Source organism: Strongylocentrotus purpuratus, unplaced genomic scaffold (genome assembly GCF_000002235.5).
Source record: "Strongylocentrotus purpuratus isolate Spur 01 unplaced genomic scaffold, Spur_5.0 spur5_scaffold_8, whole genome shotgun sequence".
Classification (NCBI taxonomy): domain Eukaryota; kingdom Metazoa; phylum Echinodermata; class Echinoidea; order Camarodonta; family Strongylocentrotidae; genus Strongylocentrotus; species Strongylocentrotus purpuratus.
This window is the reverse complement of record NW_022145614.1, coordinates 8,077,527-8,096,816: the sequence shown is the minus strand read 5'-3', so window position 1 is coordinate 8,096,816 and position 19,290 is coordinate 8,077,527. Positions and strand designations below refer to the sequence as shown.

Below are 19,290 nucleotides of genomic sequence, written 5' to 3'. Positions count from 1 at the left end.
GACGGGGGAGTTGTCTAGATCTATTAATTGCTTTCCTAGTTCTAACATTTCATTGAGAAATGCCTAATTAATTTTAGATTTTGGTATTTTCTATTTGTTAAGGTTTTCTTAGGGATATGGGTGCCAATCAAGGCTTTGTGATATCAATATCATATTTCATAGTATCACCTATGCTAGCCCATAACTCGTAAGGCTAACTTAGCGCTAGTTTATAATGCAAGCACAACTTCACAACAGACACACAACTCACAAGCAGTGAAGCACGCAAATCACAACACGCAAACTCCAACAATAAAATCAATGAATGGGTCCATGATGAATGTTTCGCTCTACTAGCTGCTAGCTGCTACCATGGCAGTACCACGTCAATATTGAGCAATGTTGAGAAAAATATTGGAAAATAAAATAATTTTGCTTACTAATAGGACGAAGGTGATCTACAGGGTTCCTAAAATCCTGTTTTATTCTCCAGAGATGCTTACAGTGCATACACTGACTGGTCAGCAAGTTGATACTACTGAGCCGATCGCCTGACAAAACTCAAACTGAGGTGACGTCATTGACGAAAACACATCGAGCGATCGAGCTAGCTAGCTGCATTTCCGCCGCGCACGCGACGAGGCGATGTCATCAAGCTTGTCGCTCTCGCTCGCAGCTGGCTAGCTACTCGCTAGCTACACATAATAATAATATAAAGCAAAACTTTGAACTTGAAGGAAGGAAGAGACTTGGATGGGGACGGGGTTGGAGCCCTCTCCCACTATATGCATAGGCGCCGGAAGTACGCAGGATTTTTTCAAGGGGGGGGGGGGGGTTTAACATTTATAAATCGGGTCGAAAATTTCGCAACGACTCAGCCAGCCGCTGAATAAGCGGGGGGGGGGGGGGGGGTGATGGGGGGTTTACACACATAAAAATACCAAAAGGGGGGTTTAACCCCCCCCCCCCCCCCCCCCCCCCCTGTATACGCGCCTGCTTGGATCCACATCAACTGCTTGATATTGTGTCCCCAATATACTGGAATGTATTATATGCCATTTATAAAGGTATATTGTATATAACATCGGAAAGGAATCGTTAATTTCAATCCCTTGTTAACTTCATTGACTAAATTTTAGATTTTCCCGAGTTTTCATTTATCTTGCACCAATAAAAAAACGGCTTGTCAAACCTACTATAAGTGATCACCTCTCGATCGCAGTGCTCCCTGTAGGTAAAATGTATACGAAATTGTGTTTTCAATGGTTAAAACACGCAACAACAAAAACTATTACTCGGTCGCTTTCCTCCCTCGTTGCAAAGTAAGGTTGATAAGTTTGGGCCGCGGGCAAAATTTCGTTCAGTCCTGGGCGCCATATAATACTTAAAAACAGGGGTGTATATATTAATAGTGATCAACGTAGAGGCCAGTATTACCACACAGGGTGTTTGCCAGATAGAGTACGGCTACAAGTACGGAACACGAAGGCTAACAGTGCGTCCCGGAAAAAAACGAGACCGAGAATTATCGATGTTTTATCAAAACTTAATCACGATTATGATTAGTACATGGCATCAGGCGCGGATCCAGGGTGGGGGGGGGGCACGAGCGGGCCTTGCCCCCCCCCCCAGCAAAAAAAAGAAGAGAGAGAGAAAAAGAAAAGAAGTGAAAGAGGGAAAGAGGAGAGAAAGGAAAAGAAAGAAGAGGATCGAAGAAGAATATAGAAGGGGAAACAAGAGATCGGGGGCCGAAAGGGCGTTGCCTTTGCCGCCGCCCCCCCCCCCCCCCATCAAAAAATAAGAGAGAAGGAAGGAAAGGGAAAGAAAAAGGAAAAGAGGAGATAAAGGGAAGGAAAAAAGAGGAAGAAGAAAACAAGAAGAGGGATATCACTTATCAGATGCAATTTCCCGCCAACATGTGGATCGGGGGGGGGGGGGGGGAGGGAGGCAAAATGGCGTACTGATAGGGGAGGGGACTTGGGGGAATAACATTCAAACGTGGTTTATTTTTGATTCCATAACGGTGATTTACAAATAATCCTGAAATTACATAATTTCTGAGATTTTACTTAAAATTATACTTTTTTATGCGTTTGTTGGAAATGACAAATTTCTTAATTTACAGTCATGCAAAAAATATGCTTATGTCAAGGTCCGCGAGGCGGCGAAGATCGGGAGGCTCGAGCTCCCCCCCCCCCCCCCCCCCCCCCTCAATCTTTTTTTGAAAAAGTATACTAAAGAGAAATAGAAAGAAAGAGAGCAAGAAAGAAAAAATAGTTTACTGCCAGTGTCACAAAATAATGAGGTTTCAAAATATGCTCATCTAACTGTGATTAAATGCCTAAAACCGCTGAGCTTCCGGGGGCTCTGCCCCCTGGATTCCACCTAGGGCCCTAAAGCGGGCCCTTAGATGCTCATCTGACGCTAATTTAATGCCTAAAACCCCTGATTTATGGGGGCTCCACCCCTGGACCCTACACCAAATAATGTCCTGCCAGTGTCACACAAAAATAAAGTATAAAAAAAATGCTCATCTGACCGTAATTAAACGCCTAAAACCCCTGAGCTTCCGGGGGCTCTGCCCCCTGGAACCCCCAAAAGGGCCCTAAGGCGGGCCCCTTGATATTCGTCTGACCGTAATTTAATGCCTAAACCCTGATTTATGGGGGTTCCACGAATCCTCTTCTTTTTCTATTCATTTAATGAAACGTCAAAACTTACGCGCTTCGCGCAGGAGGAAAAAAATAAAAATAAATTCAGAGAGTCGAGAACGGAACAACGAATTTTCTACTTTCTCTAATAATTTGATGAAACGTCAAAGCTTCAGCGCTTCGAGCGGGAGGGGAGGGGGAACTGAATTAAGACGAGGATTAAGAGTCGAGAACGGTACAACGAATCGTCTTCTTTCTCTAATAATTTAAGGAAACGTAAAAGCTTCCGCGCTTCGCGCGTGAGGAAGAAAACTAAATTCAGACGAGGATTAATTAGGAGTCGAGACCCGTACAACGAATCGTCTTTTTCTCTCATGATTCGATGAAACGTAAAAGCTTCCGCGCTTCGCGCGGGAGGGTGGAAAATGAATTCAGACGAGGATTAATTAGAAGTCGAGACCTGTACAACGAATCGTCTTTTTTCTCTCATGACTTGATGAAAGAAAACTAAATTCAGACGGGGATTACTTAGGAGTCGAGAACCGTACAATCGTCTTCTTTCTCTCATGAATTGATAAAACGTAAAAGCTTACGCGCTTCACGCGGGACGGTGAAACTGAGTCCAGACAAGGATCAAGAGTCGAGAACCGTACAACGAATCGTCTTTTTTTCTCTCATGATTTGATGAAACGTACAAGCTTCCGCGCTTCACGCGGGAGGGTGAAAACTGAATTCAGACGAGGATTAATTAGGAGTCAACAACCGTACAACGAATCGTCTTCTTTCTCTCATGATTTGATGAAATATAAAAACTTCCCCGCTTCGCGCGGGAGGGAAAAAACTGAATTTAGACGAGGATTAGAGGTCAAGAACGGTACAACGAATCGTCTTCTTTCTCTAATCATTTAATAAAACGTCAAAGCTTACGCGCTTCACGAAGGAGGGGGAAAATTAAATTCAGAGAGTCGAGAACGGTACAATGACTCGTCTTCTTTCTCTAATAGTTTAGCGGGAGGGGGGGGGACTGAATTCAGACCAGCATTAATTAAGAGTCGATCGAGAACGGTACAACGAATCGTCTTCTTTCTCTAATAATTTAAATGAAACTTCGCGCGGGAGGGGGGAAGGGCGGGCGCAGATCCAGGGTTTCTTAGGGGAGGGGGCCCAACTTTTTTTTTTTGATCCCGAAAATTTGAAAATAATCGTGCCGGCCGAAAAGTCGCTCAGTGGGGGGGGGGGGGGGGGGGGGGGGGGGGAGGGGGGGGGGGGGGGGGGGGGGTAGTGAGCACTACTTTTTTTTTCTTTGCTCCCGAAAATTTGAAAATTGTCTTCTCTCTCTAATAATTTAATGAAACGTCAAAGCTTCCGTGTTTCGCGGAGGAGGGAGGGGGAAACTCGCCCCTGCCTGCACCCACACCCCTATTACGTCACTCAGGGGCGTACGCAGGATTTTTTCAAGGAGGGGGGGGTTTAACATTTATAAATCGGGCCGAAAATTTCGCAACGACTCAGCCAGCCGCTAAAGGGGGGGGGGGGGGGGGGGGGGGGGGGGGGGGTAAGAGGACACTTTTTTTGGTCCCAAAAAAATCGCAACGACTCAGCCGACCGCTGATTTTTTTTTTTTTTTTGGTCTCGAAATTTGAAAATTTGACATTTCGCTCCACTGGGGGGGGGGGGGGGGGGGGTAAGGTCACCTTTTTAGGTCAGCCATGGGAATAATTTTTTTTTTTTTTTTTTAATAATTAAAAAAAAAAATCCAAAGGGGGGGGGGGTTTAGGGGGCTGATGGGGGAGGGGGGGGTTAACCCCCAAACATCCCCCCCCCCTGTGTACGCGCCTGACGTCACTGATGGTCATCATTACATACCTATATTTTTGGCTAGCATAATTTAAATTTGGGCCCTGGATCCGCGCCTGCCCGACACAGCAACATATTAACCCGTGTCTTTCTTGCTCCCTCGACGAGACGACTCCACCCAACAACCTCCCTCTCTCGCTTTTACTCCCACTCCTCCTCTCTCTGGCTCTTACCTCCCCCCTCTCTCTCTCTCCTCTCTTTCATTCCCCGTTTCTTTTGTTTCCCTTTTACTCTTCTTTCTTCTTTTTTTTCCTTTTCTTTCTTTTCTTTCTTTTCCTTTCTTTCCTCTCCTCCCTCCTTTTCTTTTTTCTATTTCTGCCTTCTTTTTTCTATCCTTTCTTTTTCTTTCTTTCCTTTCTTTTCCTTTCTTTCTTTTTTTCCTTTCTTTTTGTTCTTCTTCTTTTCTTTCCCTTTCCTGACGGCAGCGCAATTTTACCGACAATATCCTGACATATGTGGGGGTGTCGCACCCCCCCCACACTCCCCTGGCGCCCCTGACTTCTTGTACCTGAAAAGGGACACTCACTAGAAATGATAAGGGGCAGCTTAAAAGAATGTGGAACAGGAACGGGCACCTATTAACAAAGAAAATAAAAGAGAATATAGAAGGAGCGCCTATCTGAATTTAATAGGAGCAATTATCAAAGGCGAAAAGGTAGCACTCATATTAGACAGAAAAGGGGGCATGTATCATAATTAAAGGCCACCTCTGCCTGGCTAAGACAGAAAACTCCCAGGAGCAAATTTCACATAAAACAAGTACAAAACGAAACAGAAACAAAAACTTTTTTTTTTAAATAAAAATTTCAGCTAAGAAACGAAGGTTGTAAAAGTATAGATTTTGAAGGATACCGTAGCATCTAGTATTATAACATCGAATTGGTCGATTATTTTACTTGGTGATATTGTATGCATCACAACGTATTAAGCTTCGTGAATTCATCGACTATAAACAGGAATCTGGGCTAAGCATGTCAGCGTGTATATATAGCGCTGACGAAACTGACTCTGATCAATGCACTTTGCTTTACTTGTCGGCATTTTCAAGAAGAAAAGAAAGAAGCTATTTTAATCCTAAAATGGAAACTGCTAGGCTGAGAACGTGTTACAAACAACCGGTCTTAATGAAGTATATTCTAACAGTTTTGGAGGTAAGTTAACGTTAATTATTCCAGTATTTCATTAGCCCAAATAGATCTAATGCTGTCTCTTTCGTTCGTTAGCCTCTGATTTGGGTAGGGTCGGCTCGCTCCTCTCGAGCTCTCTGACTGACCCTACCCAAATCAGAGGCTAACGAACAAAAGAGACAGCAAATTCGAGCTAGGATTTCATTTGACTTAATTTTAGTTTGTCTTGTCATGATTCGATCTAGATCTAGACTGAGCTGACTTTGCAATCACACCAGTGCACCAGTTAAAACTAGAGGTCTAGGCCTAGATCTAGTGGGTAGGCAATCTTTTGGAACCTGTAGAGGTTTGCGCACGTCACTACGTAAAGGAAATGTTGACGCCCCCTAATGAATATGCATTATGCTTGTGCCGACACGGCGTGTGTACTGTCCGTTCACGCTGTGCATGCATATCTATCTAGGCTATGCCCGGCCCCCCCACTCAGAGGTCGGAATGACCGCATGCGTGTTGCCAAAATGTCCGGTAAAGGGGTACTTTTCGTGCGACAAAGTCCGGCCCGAGAATTGTAAAAAAAGGGGTGTATTTGAATTTCACCGGAGAGATTTCTTTAAAAAGGGGTGTTTTTCTTTTTTTCTCTCATCTCTTTGGACTCCTGAGAAATTATTCCGAATTTAGGGGGTACGTTGAGCATTTTTCCTGATTTAGGGGGGTCTCCAAGGCAGGAAAAGCCCGCGAAAAGCCCGCGAAAGGGGGGTTCGGAAATGTTGGCAGTCCTCAGATAGGGGGTGCTTTCAAAAAGAGGGTACGAGCATATGCGTACCCTAAATAACACTGAGTGGGGGGGGCCGGGAGGCTATGACAGCACATCTGCACTATAATACTGATTCAAGAAAGGGAATATATGTATTTCACTACACTTGTATTGTTTTGAATATATTAATTGCATCTATACTTGCATCAATTAAGTTAGTGCATATGCATCTAACCTGTTCCAAACTGCATTTGCGTGTCCCAAACTTATATCTTTTTCATAGGTGCATTGTTTGCATCAATCAAGTTATTGCATTGTACATGTTCCAAGCTGCCTTCTAGTTCTACGTGTTTCAAAATTTCTATCTTTCGGTAATTGTATTGTTTTGACTACACACTCCCATTATTCAAATTATTGCATTGTATATGTTCCAAGCTGCATTCTACGTGTACCAAAATGTATATCTTTTGGTATTTGTGTTGTTTTGCCTTCACACTCCCATCATCCAAATTATTGCATTGTACATGTTCCAAGCTGCATTCTACGTGTTCCAAATTTTCTATCTTTCGGTAATTGTATTGTTTTGACTACACACTCCCATTATTTAAGTTATTGCATTGTATATGTTCCAAGCTGCATTCTACGTGTTCCAAAATTTCTATCTTTGGTAATTGTGTTGTTTTGCCTACACACTCCCATCATCCAAATTATTGCATTGTACATGTTCCAAGCTGCATTCTACGTGTTCCAAATTTTCTGTCTATTGGTAATTGTGTTGTTTTGCCTACACACTCCCATCAATCAAGTTATTGCATTGTACATGTTCCAAGCTGCACTCTACGTGTTCCAAAATTTCTATCTTTTGGTAATTGTGTTGTTTTGCCTACACACTCCCATCATCCAAATTATTGCATTGTACATGTTCCAAGCTGCATTCTACGTGTTCCAAATTTTCTATCTTTTGGTAATTGTGTTGTTTTGCCTACACACTCCCATCAATCAAGTTATTGCATTGTACATGTTCCAAGCTGCATTCTACGTGTACCAAATTTCGATCTTTTGGTATTTGTGTTGTTTTGCCTACACACTCCCATCATCCACATGTTCCAAGCTGCATTCTACGTGTTCCAAATTTTCTATCATTTGGTAATTGTATTGTTTTGCCTACATGCACACTCCCATCATTCAAATTATTGCATTGTACTTGTTTCAAGCTGCATTCTGCGTGTTCCAAAATGTATATCTTTAGGGGATAATTTGTTTTGCCTACACACTCCCATCATCCAAATTATTGCATTGTACATGTTCCAAGCTGCATTCTACGTGTTCCAAAATGTATATCTTTAGGGGATAATATTGTTTTGCCTACACACTCCCATCATCCAAATTATTGCATTGTACATGTTCCCAGCTGCATTCTACGTGTTCCAATTGTCTATCTTTTGGTAATTGTTGTTTTGCCTACACACTCCCAGTTATTGCATTGTACATGTTCCAAGCTGCATTATACGTGTTCCAAAATGTATATCTTTTGGTAATTGTGTTGTTTTGCCTACACACTCCCATCATCCAAATTATTACATTGTACATGTTCCAAGCTGCATTCTACGTGTTCTCAATTTTCTATCTTTTGTAATTGGAATTGTTTTGCCTACACACTCCCATCATCCAAATTATTGCATTGTACATGTTCCAAGCTGCTTTCTACATGTTCCAAATTTTCTATCTTTGGGTTATTGTATTGTTTTGTCTACACATCACTCAGGCGCGGATCCAGGATTTTCTAGTAGGGGGGGGGGGGGGGGGGGGCGGAAATTTAAAAATTGCGCAGACCGTTTTTGTCCAACTCAATATACCAATACTGACAAAGTCATAATAGAAGCATCATACCGGTACATCGGGGGGGGGGGGGGGGGGGGGGGGGGGGGGCTATAGCCCCTTGCCGAAAAAGTAATTTTCTGGTTTCACAATTCGGCTAGTGAGCGAAGCGAGCGAGCAAAAATTTTAGCATATATGTATTTTGTGAAAGTGTTATTTGTCACCAAAATAAATGAGAAAAGATAGAAAAAATTCATATTCGGGCAGCTCGCTGTTCCCCCCCCCCCCCATTACTGGCGAAGCGCATAAGCTTTGACGCATCATTAAATATGAGAGAAAGAAGATGATTCGGTGTTCCATTCTCGATTCTTAATCCTTGTTTGAATTCAGTTTTCTTTAAATTATTAGAGAAAGAAAACGATTCTTTGTACCATTCTCGTCTCCTAATCCTGTTTGAATTCAGCTTTCCCCCTTCAGCACGAGGCGTGGAAGCTTTTACGTTTTATTAAATTATTAGAGAAAGAAGATGATTCGTTGTTCCATTCTCGACTCTTAATCCTTGTTTGAATTTAGTTTTCATTAAATTATTAGAGAAAAAGGTCTAGCGACGCCCCTGCGCGTACCCTAGATAACACTGAGTGGGTGGGGAAGAATAAAGTCGGGTGAGAAAGGGGGAAGGAAAAGGAAATGGCGCTAAGTGACAGTAACGACGAATAAGGGAAAACACTCCCATCATTCAAATTATTGCATTGTACATGTTCCAAGCTGCTTTCTACATGTTCCAAATTTCTATCTTGGGTATGTATTGTTTTGTCTACACATCACTCAGGCGCGGATCCAGGATTTTCCAGTAGGGGGGGGGGGGGGGGGCGGAAATTTAAAAATTGCGCAGACCGTTTTTGTCCAACTCAATATACCAATACTGACAAGGTCATAATAGAAGCCCCATACCGGAACATCGGGGGGGGGGGGGGGGGCTATAGCCCTTGCCCCAAAAATTAATTTTCTGGATTCACAATTCGGCTAGTGAGCGAAGCGAGCGAGCAAAAATTTTAGCATAATATTTTTTTTGTGAAAGTGTTATTTGTCACCAAAATAAACGAGAAAAGATTAAAAAAAAAAAAAATTAAAAAAATTCATATTCGGGCAGCTCGCTGTTCCCCCCCCCCCCATTACTGGCGAAGCGCTTAAGCTTTGACGTTTTATTAAATTATTAGAGATAGAAGATGATTCGTTGTTCCATTCTCGACTCTCAATCCTTGTCTAAATTCAATTTCCCCGCCCGCGCGTAAACTTCTGACGCTTCATTAAATTATGAGAGAAAGAAGATGATTCGTTGTTCCACTCTCGATTCTAATCCTTGTTTGAATTCAGTTTTCTTTAAATTATTAGAGAAAAAAGACGATACTTTGTTCCATTCTCGTCTCTTAATCCTTGTTTGAATTCAGCTTTCTCCTTCAGCACGAGGCGTGGAAGCTTTGACTTTTATTCAATTATTAGAGAAAGAAGACGATTCGTTGTTCCGTTCTCGACTTGTCAGAATTTCCAAAAATGTTGCTTTGTCTGCTCCTTTTCGTCCTATGTCCTCTTACTGCCCCTACCGCCCTAGCTACGCGCCTGCTTTAAAGGGAAAATGAAACAATCATGATTGTGATGGCACATAATTAGGTTAGTAGAAATGAAAGAAAAAACAGATCTATTACACCAACCATGGATAAATCACGGCCCGGGAGCGTCATATCATAGTTTTGTGTTATCGGGCGAGGGCCGGGTGTACGTAGCGACCAAGCGAGATTTTGCAATGTTGAATGCTGAAATCATGTATTCTAGAAAATCCCTAAGCTCAATATGTACGTTCTTTCCGCTAGATTTCTTTCTAGCTATATTTCTAAATTTCCTGGGGGACGTGTCCCCTATCGGATCTAGGATTGCCGCCCCTGTCCATGATTACTACCACATGAGTTCAAATACAAACACAAGCGAGTTGGTTGTGAGCTGAATCCAAATGAAGGGCAAAATAAGAGTTGTGAAGCGCCCACCGTTTATTTAAAATCTGACTGTGAGTATTATAGCTTCTATTTAAAAGAGATCCAACATATTGTGCCCTTTTCAAATTTCTCACTAAAGAGTGATGACCTTTGTAGCGCAGGGGCTGTTTTTAACGTTTAACTTTGAATACGCGGCTCGAGATTTTATGCGGCCGGTGTGGCCTGGCCCCTCTATATTCAATAACGTTTGCCAAGCCTTCAGGAATGACATCCAAATCTCCGGATTACAGTTTTCCCTTATTCGTCGTTACTGTCACTTAGCGCCATTTCCTTTTCCTTCCCCCTTTCTCACCCGACTTTATTCTTCCCCACCCACTCAGTGTTATCTAGGGTACGCGCAGGGGCGTCGCTAGACCTTTTTCTCTAATAATTTAATGAAAACTAAATTCAAACAAGGATTAAGAGTCGAGAATGGAACAACGAATCATCTTCTTTCTCTAATAATTTAATAAAACGTAAAAGCTTCCACGCCTCGTGCTGAAGGGGGAAAGCTGAATTCAAACAAGGATTAGGAGACGAGAATGGTACAAAGAATCGTTTCTTTCTCTAATAATTTAAAGAAAACTGAATTCAAACAAGGATTAAGAATCGAGAATGGAACACCGAATCATCTTCTTTCTCTCATAATTTAATGATGCGTCAAAGCTTATGCGCTTCGCCAGTAATGGGGGGGGGGGGGGAACAGCGAGCTGCCCGAATATGAATTTTTTCTATCTTTTCTCATTTATTTTGGTGACAAATAACACTTTCACAAATACATATTATGCTAAAATTTTTGCTCGCTCGCTTCGCTCACTAGCCGAATTGTGAAACCAGAAAATTACTTTTCGGGCAAGGGGCTATAGCCCCCCCCCCCCCCGATGTACCGGTATGATGCTTCTATTATGACTTTGTCAGTATTGGTATATTGAGTTGGACAAAAACGGTCTGCGCAATTTTTAAATTTCCGCCCCCCCCCCCCCCTACTAGAAAATCCTGGATCCGCGCCTGAGTGATGTGTAGACAAAACAATACAATAACCCAAAGATAGAAAATTTGGAACATGTAGAAAGCAGCTTGGAACATGTACAATGCAATAATTTGAATGATGGGAGTGTGTAATCAAAACAATATTATCCCTAAAGATAGAAATTTTGGAACACGTAGAATGCAGCTTGGAACATGTACAATGCAATAATTTGGATGATGGGAGTGTGTAGGCAAAACAATTCCAATTACCAAAAGATAGAAAATTGAGAACACGTAGAATGCAGCTTGGAACATGTACAATGTAATAATTGGATGATGGGAGTGTGTAGGCAAAACAACACAATTACCAAAAGATAGAAAATTTGGAACACGTAGAATGCAGCTTGGAACATGTACAATGCAATAATTTGGATGATGGGAGTGTGTAGGCAAAACAACACAATTACCAAAAGATAGAAAATTTGGAACACGTAGAATGCAGCTTGGAACATGTACAATGCAATAACTTGATTGATGGGAGTGTGTAGGCAAAACAACACAATTACCAAAAGATAGAAATTTGGTACACGTAGAATGCAGCTTGGAACATATACAATGCAATAATTAGAATAATGGGAGTGTGTAGTCAAAACAATACAATTACCGAAAGATATAAATTTTGAAACACGTAGAAGGCAGCTTGGAACATGTACAATGCAATAACTTGATTGATGCAAACAATGCACCTATGAAAAAGATATAAATTTGGGACACGCAAAATGCAGTTTGGAACAGGTTAGATTTGATTTGATTTGATTGATTTGATTTTATTTATTCATCATCAATAACATCAGTGATTAAACATTTGAATACATCGTGAATGGTACATGTTCATAAATGAATATTACAGATCATATAAAGAAAAACCTAACAAAGTATTGATATGCTAGACATATGTCTTTCTCATAGAATATAGAAGGTGATGATGCATATGCACTAACTTAATTGATGCAAGTATAGATGCAATTAATGTATTCAAAACAATACAAGTGTAGTGAAATACATATATTCCCTTTCTTGAATCAGTATATAGTGCAGATGTGCTGTCATAGCCTAGATAGATATGCATGCACAGCGTGAACGGACAGTACACACGCCGTGTCGGCACAAGCATAATGCATATTCATTAGGGGGCGTCAACATTTCCTTTACGTAGTGACGTGCGCAACGCGCAAACCTCTACAGGTTCCAAAAGATTGCCTACCGATCTAGTGGTCGCATTGTGTTGCCGACTAGACTTGCGTTTGAGTTGACAGTGTTGACAATGTTCAATTTTGACTGAAGTAATTAAATCTCCTCTGTGCTCACATGAGTCTGTATTGTCCAATTCCACACATTATCTTTCTGATCATTGGCATGATATGTAGGGCCTAGATTAGTTCATGAGTTGTAGTTTGTAATTTGTAGTTGTATACAGGATCAGGAAGGAAAAACAAATTAGAAATCCAGATTGCTGCACATTGTCATTGACATGATGAATGATAACTATTTTTTTCTAGATTCTTGGCAGAAAAATTCCAGAGTAGGGGTCTAGTCTAGTCTAGTCTAGGTCTAACTCCAGGGAGCTCATTCGCCAAATTGAGATTCGATCCTTTATTCTTTGTGATCCTGAAGGCGATGCACAACAAATGGTTTGAGTTGTCGTATATTATAAGATTAAGAGCAGGTTTTTCTCCATATAAATGCCACAAAACTTAGGCTGCATCTCGGAACTCTAAAAATATCTTAATCAAAATAGCGATTTAAACATTGTTCCCATGTAATTTTCCACTTTTGAGAAATGCACCCCTGACGGATAAGTAGTTCCAGTCGTAAGGAATAGTATGTGCTTATTTTTTGCTAGGTCTAGCCTTAAAAAGTAAGGGATCACAAACGATTACAGTTTGAAAATACCCTCCCCCAAACCTCGCGTTATAACTCTGCGTGTTCCACTTTTTTGTTCATTCTGGACCCAAATTGAATGAATATTGCCTAAATTTTTTGGGGGGCTGTATACCGTGATAGAAACCATTGGTGAGTCTTGAAATGTGATTTTTTTTCGAGTGGTTGATTTTTTTCAATTATCTAACCATAACCATGATAAACTATCCAAAAGGAAAAATTGAAAAATCGTTCAGACACTCTAAAAGTCTAAAATTACCCTTTTCTCTTCTTGGGCCTTTTGTCCATTTGTCAGCTAACAACCTAAGTTTCTCTATCTCTCAAATTGGAGTTGCCAAATTGGAGATTTGTAGGATGTAGAGGTTATAGACTTAGTTAGGCTAGATCCTAGTCTAAAATGATAGCCTCTAGACTTACTACTGTATGTTCTTTTGTTTTCTCTTCTCACTGTCACTGTTTATTTTTGTTGAATCATGTTTCTCTCATGTACTGTATATATCCCCTCACTTTTTCTTTTTTTGTTTTTGCTCTGCAGTATTCCTGTTATCCTTTGACTTGGTCCAAGGCAATGTGATTGAACTGGATGAGAGGTAAGTATCATGGGGAAAGGGGGATGGGTATCTGGACACATCACAACAATGTGCATCAAATACCACAACTTACAACAATTTGTTGTCATATGTACTGTTGTGTGAACTGTGAAGTCTTTAAGAATTTATGATTTATTGCATAAACTTCCTCAAATTACTCTTTGAAATCAACTGTCCAGATAGCCAACCTGTTGACATGTGACTTATACCATTTGTTGGATACAATATTCTAGAGTTTAATGTTCAAATTCATATACCATTGGTGGATCAAGGGGCATTGTGGTGGGTGTTTTTTTTTTTGGGGGGGGGGGGCACTCACGTACGGCACTGGCCCCTTTCTGTGTAAGGAAAAAAAAATGAAAATAAATGTTCAAAATAAATATAAAATATGTAAAATATATATCTAATATGATGTGCACTCACCATGACAGTGCACATCGATAAAATTTACTGAATCTGATTTGTATGACATGTGGTTAAACAGGATGTAGATAAGATTTAAAGCTTCCAGGAAGTACATCAGGAATTTGAAAAAAGATAGGGCACAAACCAGGAAGTTAATCCAAGTACAATGACTTGCATGATTTCAAAATTACTCTCAATACCACGTGTACTATTACACAAAGATACCTGAGGCTGAAACTGATAAGCTTTAAGTTTTAGAACTAATACTAATAGTGATTTAGAGTACTTTCTAGCTTGTTACTGCTACATGTATATCATTTACATATAGCTCAATGATGTGGTTATTTCATGTCTGACCATTTAAAGGCAGTTAACTATCAAAGAACTGTCCTCATGTCTGAGTGTCCATTACCTCTGAACTGTTGACATAAAAACTATTGTTGTTCAAAATAATGCATGCATTTTATTATTTTTATCACTTGAGTATGTTTAAAATTAAGTAACAGATATTCAGATTTCAGTGGAAAAAATAGGACTGCCTACTGAACCAGGAAGTTATTGTTAAATATAAAGTTCAGTGTAAACCTGTTAGATTTATGAAGAGGTACTCCCTAACATCACATTGATTTGGATTAACTAGAGAGACACGGTGGAACATGCAATACTTATTATCCAAATTTACCTTCATTATTATTATCTTTTTGTATCTACATGTACATGTTTTCTCCTCCTCATTTACATTTGTAAATTTTGTAAACTAATAATATATGTTTCTGTTGTAACTTGTATTTCCTTGTATTTCAAATGTTTAAATTTTAAATGCTGGTGGAACCGTGGAAGACAGAATTCCACTTTTGTGGACAAGAATAAATTAGTTATTATCCATTATTATCCAATATCAATTGAATTGTGAAAAATCAATGAAATTGGTTTGAAAAAGTTGAGCAGAATTCATTGAACAGTAAAGCTAATTAAACTTTTGAAGTTTTTAATATCCCCATAGTTTAAAAAAAAAAATGGCATACCAGATATTTATTTTAGGGTACTCTCAGCTGTTTGGTGAGAAATCTGACATTTTCAAAAAAAATTGTATGCAATAAATTACATGCTAATTAGCTTTTTCTCAATCTTTCACTGATCTGTTCTTATTGTTAATCTTTATTGAAATGCCATTTTTTCCAAAAAATGTTTGCACCTGTATTCATAGAAAATTATTGATAGAATAAGAATATTAAAAAAATATATCTTGCATATATACTGGAACAATATTGGACCATAAAACAACTACAGTGTACATTTCATTATGATTTTGTTTATTGATACCAAACTAGAATATTCTTTAACATTAATATCTTAATATTTATTCATCACAAACTCATTACTTTGTTTCAATTGATTTCAGGTTTATTGATGCTAAAGACCAGGGGAAGTGGCTTGTTGAGGTAACTGAACTATTTTCTGTCTTATCAAATTTTAATGAATAGTACAGTACATTGTATACCGGTATGTATTAATGTAAGCAAAATATATAAAATAGCTACTTCAATTTCATTCCAGCATCCTTACTATAAATCATAATGACCTGATTTTGATACTTGTCAAAAATGTGAACTAGGATACTTGTGGTATGATTTATACTTTTGATAGTGGTCACGGTGTATAGAAAGACCGCCTGTCTATACAGGTGACCACTTTCTTGTTTCCTGTCGAGTCCTGTGGAAAGTGTTTAAGGAAACTTTACATAAAGTCTAAGACCACCAACTCATACATATGTTTGTTGTCTACCTTGAGTACTTTCTCTGTATAAGGATCTACTTAGATGTAGATACTAGGCTGTGAGCTCCCTTGTTGTGTGAATGGCTTTACATTACCTTTTCACTTCTACTGAACATGATGCCAGTTGCCATTTTATATTGTAACATAAAGTAAATTTCTAAGCTATTCAGAAATATCATGCAAAGTTGCAAACGTACCATTTTCTGTTTTGTATTGATAAATCTCATAGTATTGGTATCACTCTTGTCATTTCAACCCCAGTTTTATGCCCCTTGGTGCGGTCACTGTCAGAAGTTGAAGCCGGTATGGGCAGACGTTGGGATTCAGATGATGAAGAATCATCCAAAACTGCATGTAGCCAGATTGGATGGAACACGTTTCGGAAGTAAGTCCAGGGTTGCAACTTAAGTTCAAATTCAAGTTTTATTTCAACTGACAAGTAACTTCTTGAGCAATTGATGTTGATTTTAGCACGGATCATCAGAAAGCTTGCCAAGATAATAGGCAACAGGGGCGACTTGTTTGAAACCATTTTATATCTCACTTCTGAGCAGCTCATAACAATGCCTCTTATAGAATTAAGACACATTTCATTGGGATGACCACATTCTTATGACTTATGACGGCTTTGAAACACTGACCACAGGGGACCCACAGCTTACAGATATCTTAGGGACTAGGTAGTCATAGGATTGATCGTGTAACTGTATTTACAGTACTTACATCCAAGATAAGCGACAATTTTGGACTGTATGTAATGTAGTATACTTTTATATCTACATTGCCACAATGAAGACTACCGGTACCTTACTGTCTGCTAAGAACAAGGGTTGGTGCTAATTTATACAATAGAAGGAAATTATCTTAAATAAGTTTCAAGTAACGGTAGTGCCTTTTGCAATGGGGATTCCAGTGATAATCTTGTGTATGTTTGAAATTTCATAAACTTATGTATTTCTACTTTCAGGGCCAGTATACAATGTATACTTATGTCAAATATTAAATGAGTAATATATACACTTGGTTCTTGGCTTAGATAAAATACTTCAATAGTGAACTTTGGTATTCAGTTCAAGCTTTTGACTAAGTATTTACTATAAATTTAAGATACATGTAGCTCCCTAGCATACTTAAGGCAATTATTTGGAGGCCTTGATTGGCAGGCATGTGGCTAATTCCATAAATTAGGGACCCACTTTGTGACGTTTTTGTGTCCCACTTTAGGAACCCACACATATTTGATTAAAAAACTTAAATAGTGGAGAGAGATTGTTAAGTGATTCTAGGTATGAGGATGCAATATTATGCTTGGAAATCAATTTACAATCTCACTCCACTATTAAAGTCTTTACTGAGAGCCACAAATACTTGTGGGTTCCTTATGTCCAAAAATGTCGCAAAGAGGGTCCCTAGTTTTGGAATTACCCATATAGTTTTTAATGCAGTATCCTAACCTGCGCACAATGATATTAATTGCATTAATTACGCATTATTTTGGATGACAATATGACGTCACAATAATCATCAGTAAGTATTTACCTTAAGGGCGGCTTACTAAAGTAAAATGCTCAGATGTGATCTAAATTTTAGTTTAGGCATATTACTTAGTCAACTAAAATGCTAAGTAAAATACTGAATTGAATACGGCCCTGGTTCTCAGAAGACAAATTCATGTAATGTATATCATTTGTGTGCAAGTAGATCTACAGTGTATATATTGCTTTTTCAAATTATATTTTGCAGAAGTGATGGATATGTTTGATGTGAAGGGCTTTCCAACTATCAAATAGTAAGTATAAAATGTTGAATAGAGAGAAATATAAAGGGATAATATAATACTACAATAATTAGGAGTTCTTGTGCAGGTTGAAAAGATTATTTGAATTTCCAAAACCCACTCCATAACTTAATGAAGTAGGAGAAGCACACACAGAAAGATATTTGAAGTGTTATCTGTGAGTATGATAGTCAGTGTTGGGAGGATGATATTCAGTTTTGGGAGTAATCAAAAATTACAATGTCTTATTTTCTTTCTTTTGTGCATGCATCAAGGGCAAACATTGCTCCCCAATGTGTGCATTTTTTAGAAAATGAATTTCTTATGATACAACATATTCACTCAACAGTCAATATCTCACAACTTCCTTTGTTTCCGAACTTACACACACTTATAAAACAGAGACTGAATACCTTAGCTTTTGGTCCTTTCCCTTTCACATTTTAAATTGATTATGATTAAAATTTTCTTGAACATTGTTTTATGGCAGTATTGAAGGAGATAAGGTCTTTACACACACCGGAGGAAGGACGTCTAAAGATATCATTGATTTGCAAACAAAGCACAAGGGTGAGTTGTGTAGTTGTATGAAGAGATACTACTTCTGTAGAAGACTTTAACATCATTATTTGCAGTTTGTTTCATGAACACCTTTATTATATCAATTAAGCAGGAATGCGAACTAAAGAATATTGTGTGTGGATTGATTTGTACACTATTGACAAATTATATCATTTGGTATGCTTGTATTTGCTTGATTTTGTAAAAGTAGAGTAGAATTTTGGCAAATTCACTGGTCAGAATTTTTAAAATAATATTAATAATATCATCTTTTTAAAGTGGAAGATGAGAAACAATAATAACAGATTTATTGGAGGTTTAGCTGTTAGTAAACCAAAATAAAAAATTATGGCCAATGGCCATAGCTTATTCTTTTATGACTTTTTTTTTCTTCTGTTACAATCAAAAATTTTCCCAGGGAATTAATCTTCACAATTATTTCTGATATTTCAACTATTGTATTTCCCCTCCATGAGAGTCATCATAAGGCATCGTTAACAATGTTAAATCTGAGATCCATGGCCCTACGTGTTATCAGTGTCTGTGATATGGTGTAATATTGAAGCCCTAAAAAAATTGCGCTTCAAAGTGATCAAGAAGTGCCTGAAAAAGGAAAAATCTTTGAGTGACCAGTTTTACCATACCAGTCCAGTACTCGTTTTCCCAATAGACTGTAGTCTAGGCGATCGGCGTGTAAAAATCATGGGGTTCCTGACTGACCTAAAGGTTTATAATTATCATTGCAGCATGAGCTAAATCCAGAATTTTGTTTCAGAATCTGAGACAAAGTTACCCAATCCCTTTACCGTAATCGGTATTAATAGTACTGATTTATTCATTGTTTTTTTTTCTTCTTGTAGACCTGCAGTAAAACAACTCTCAAGCTCCAATAGTCTTCAACAGTACAGACAGAGCAAAGCTGTATTCTTTGTTATAGCTGCTGAAGATACTACTAGTGAATTAGCAGTAAGTACACAACTTTTCATACTGAAAAACTAGAAACTTCCCTGCTCGAAACTTTGCAAATTGCAAAATTCAGTGTTGCCTCCATTGTGATT

At 38.9% G+C, this 19,290-nt stretch overlaps 2 protein-coding genes across 2 annotated transcripts in view; one reads left to right on the top strand and one right to left on the bottom strand.

Annotated features, from left to right (window-relative positions):
* The window catches only part of LOC752300 (palmitoyltransferase ZDHHC3), a 70,991-nt gene extending 70,425 nt beyond the window's left edge, over positions 1-566 (bottom strand). Inside the window, exon 1 of the mRNA XM_030975439.1 lies at positions 420-566. The gene's annotated coding sequence lies outside the window, so the exon portion shown is untranslated. The remainder of the gene's footprint in view (positions 1-419) is intronic.
* Positions 352-19,290, top strand: part of LOC100891017 (protein disulfide-isomerase TMX3) — a 32,905-nt gene continuing 13,966 nt past the window's right edge. Inside the window, exons 1-8 of the mRNA XM_030975594.1 lie at positions 352-357; positions 5,581-5,638; positions 13,659-13,713; positions 15,521-15,560; positions 16,156-16,279; positions 17,638-17,683; positions 18,162-18,248; positions 19,093-19,198. Coding sequence (XP_030831454.1) covers positions 352-357; positions 5,581-5,638; positions 13,659-13,713; positions 15,521-15,560; positions 16,156-16,279; positions 17,638-17,683; positions 18,162-18,248; positions 19,093-19,198 — 522 coding nt within the window. The remainder of the gene's footprint in view (positions 358-5,580; positions 5,639-13,658; positions 13,714-15,520; positions 15,561-16,155; positions 16,280-17,637; positions 17,684-18,161; positions 18,249-19,092; positions 19,199-19,290) is intronic.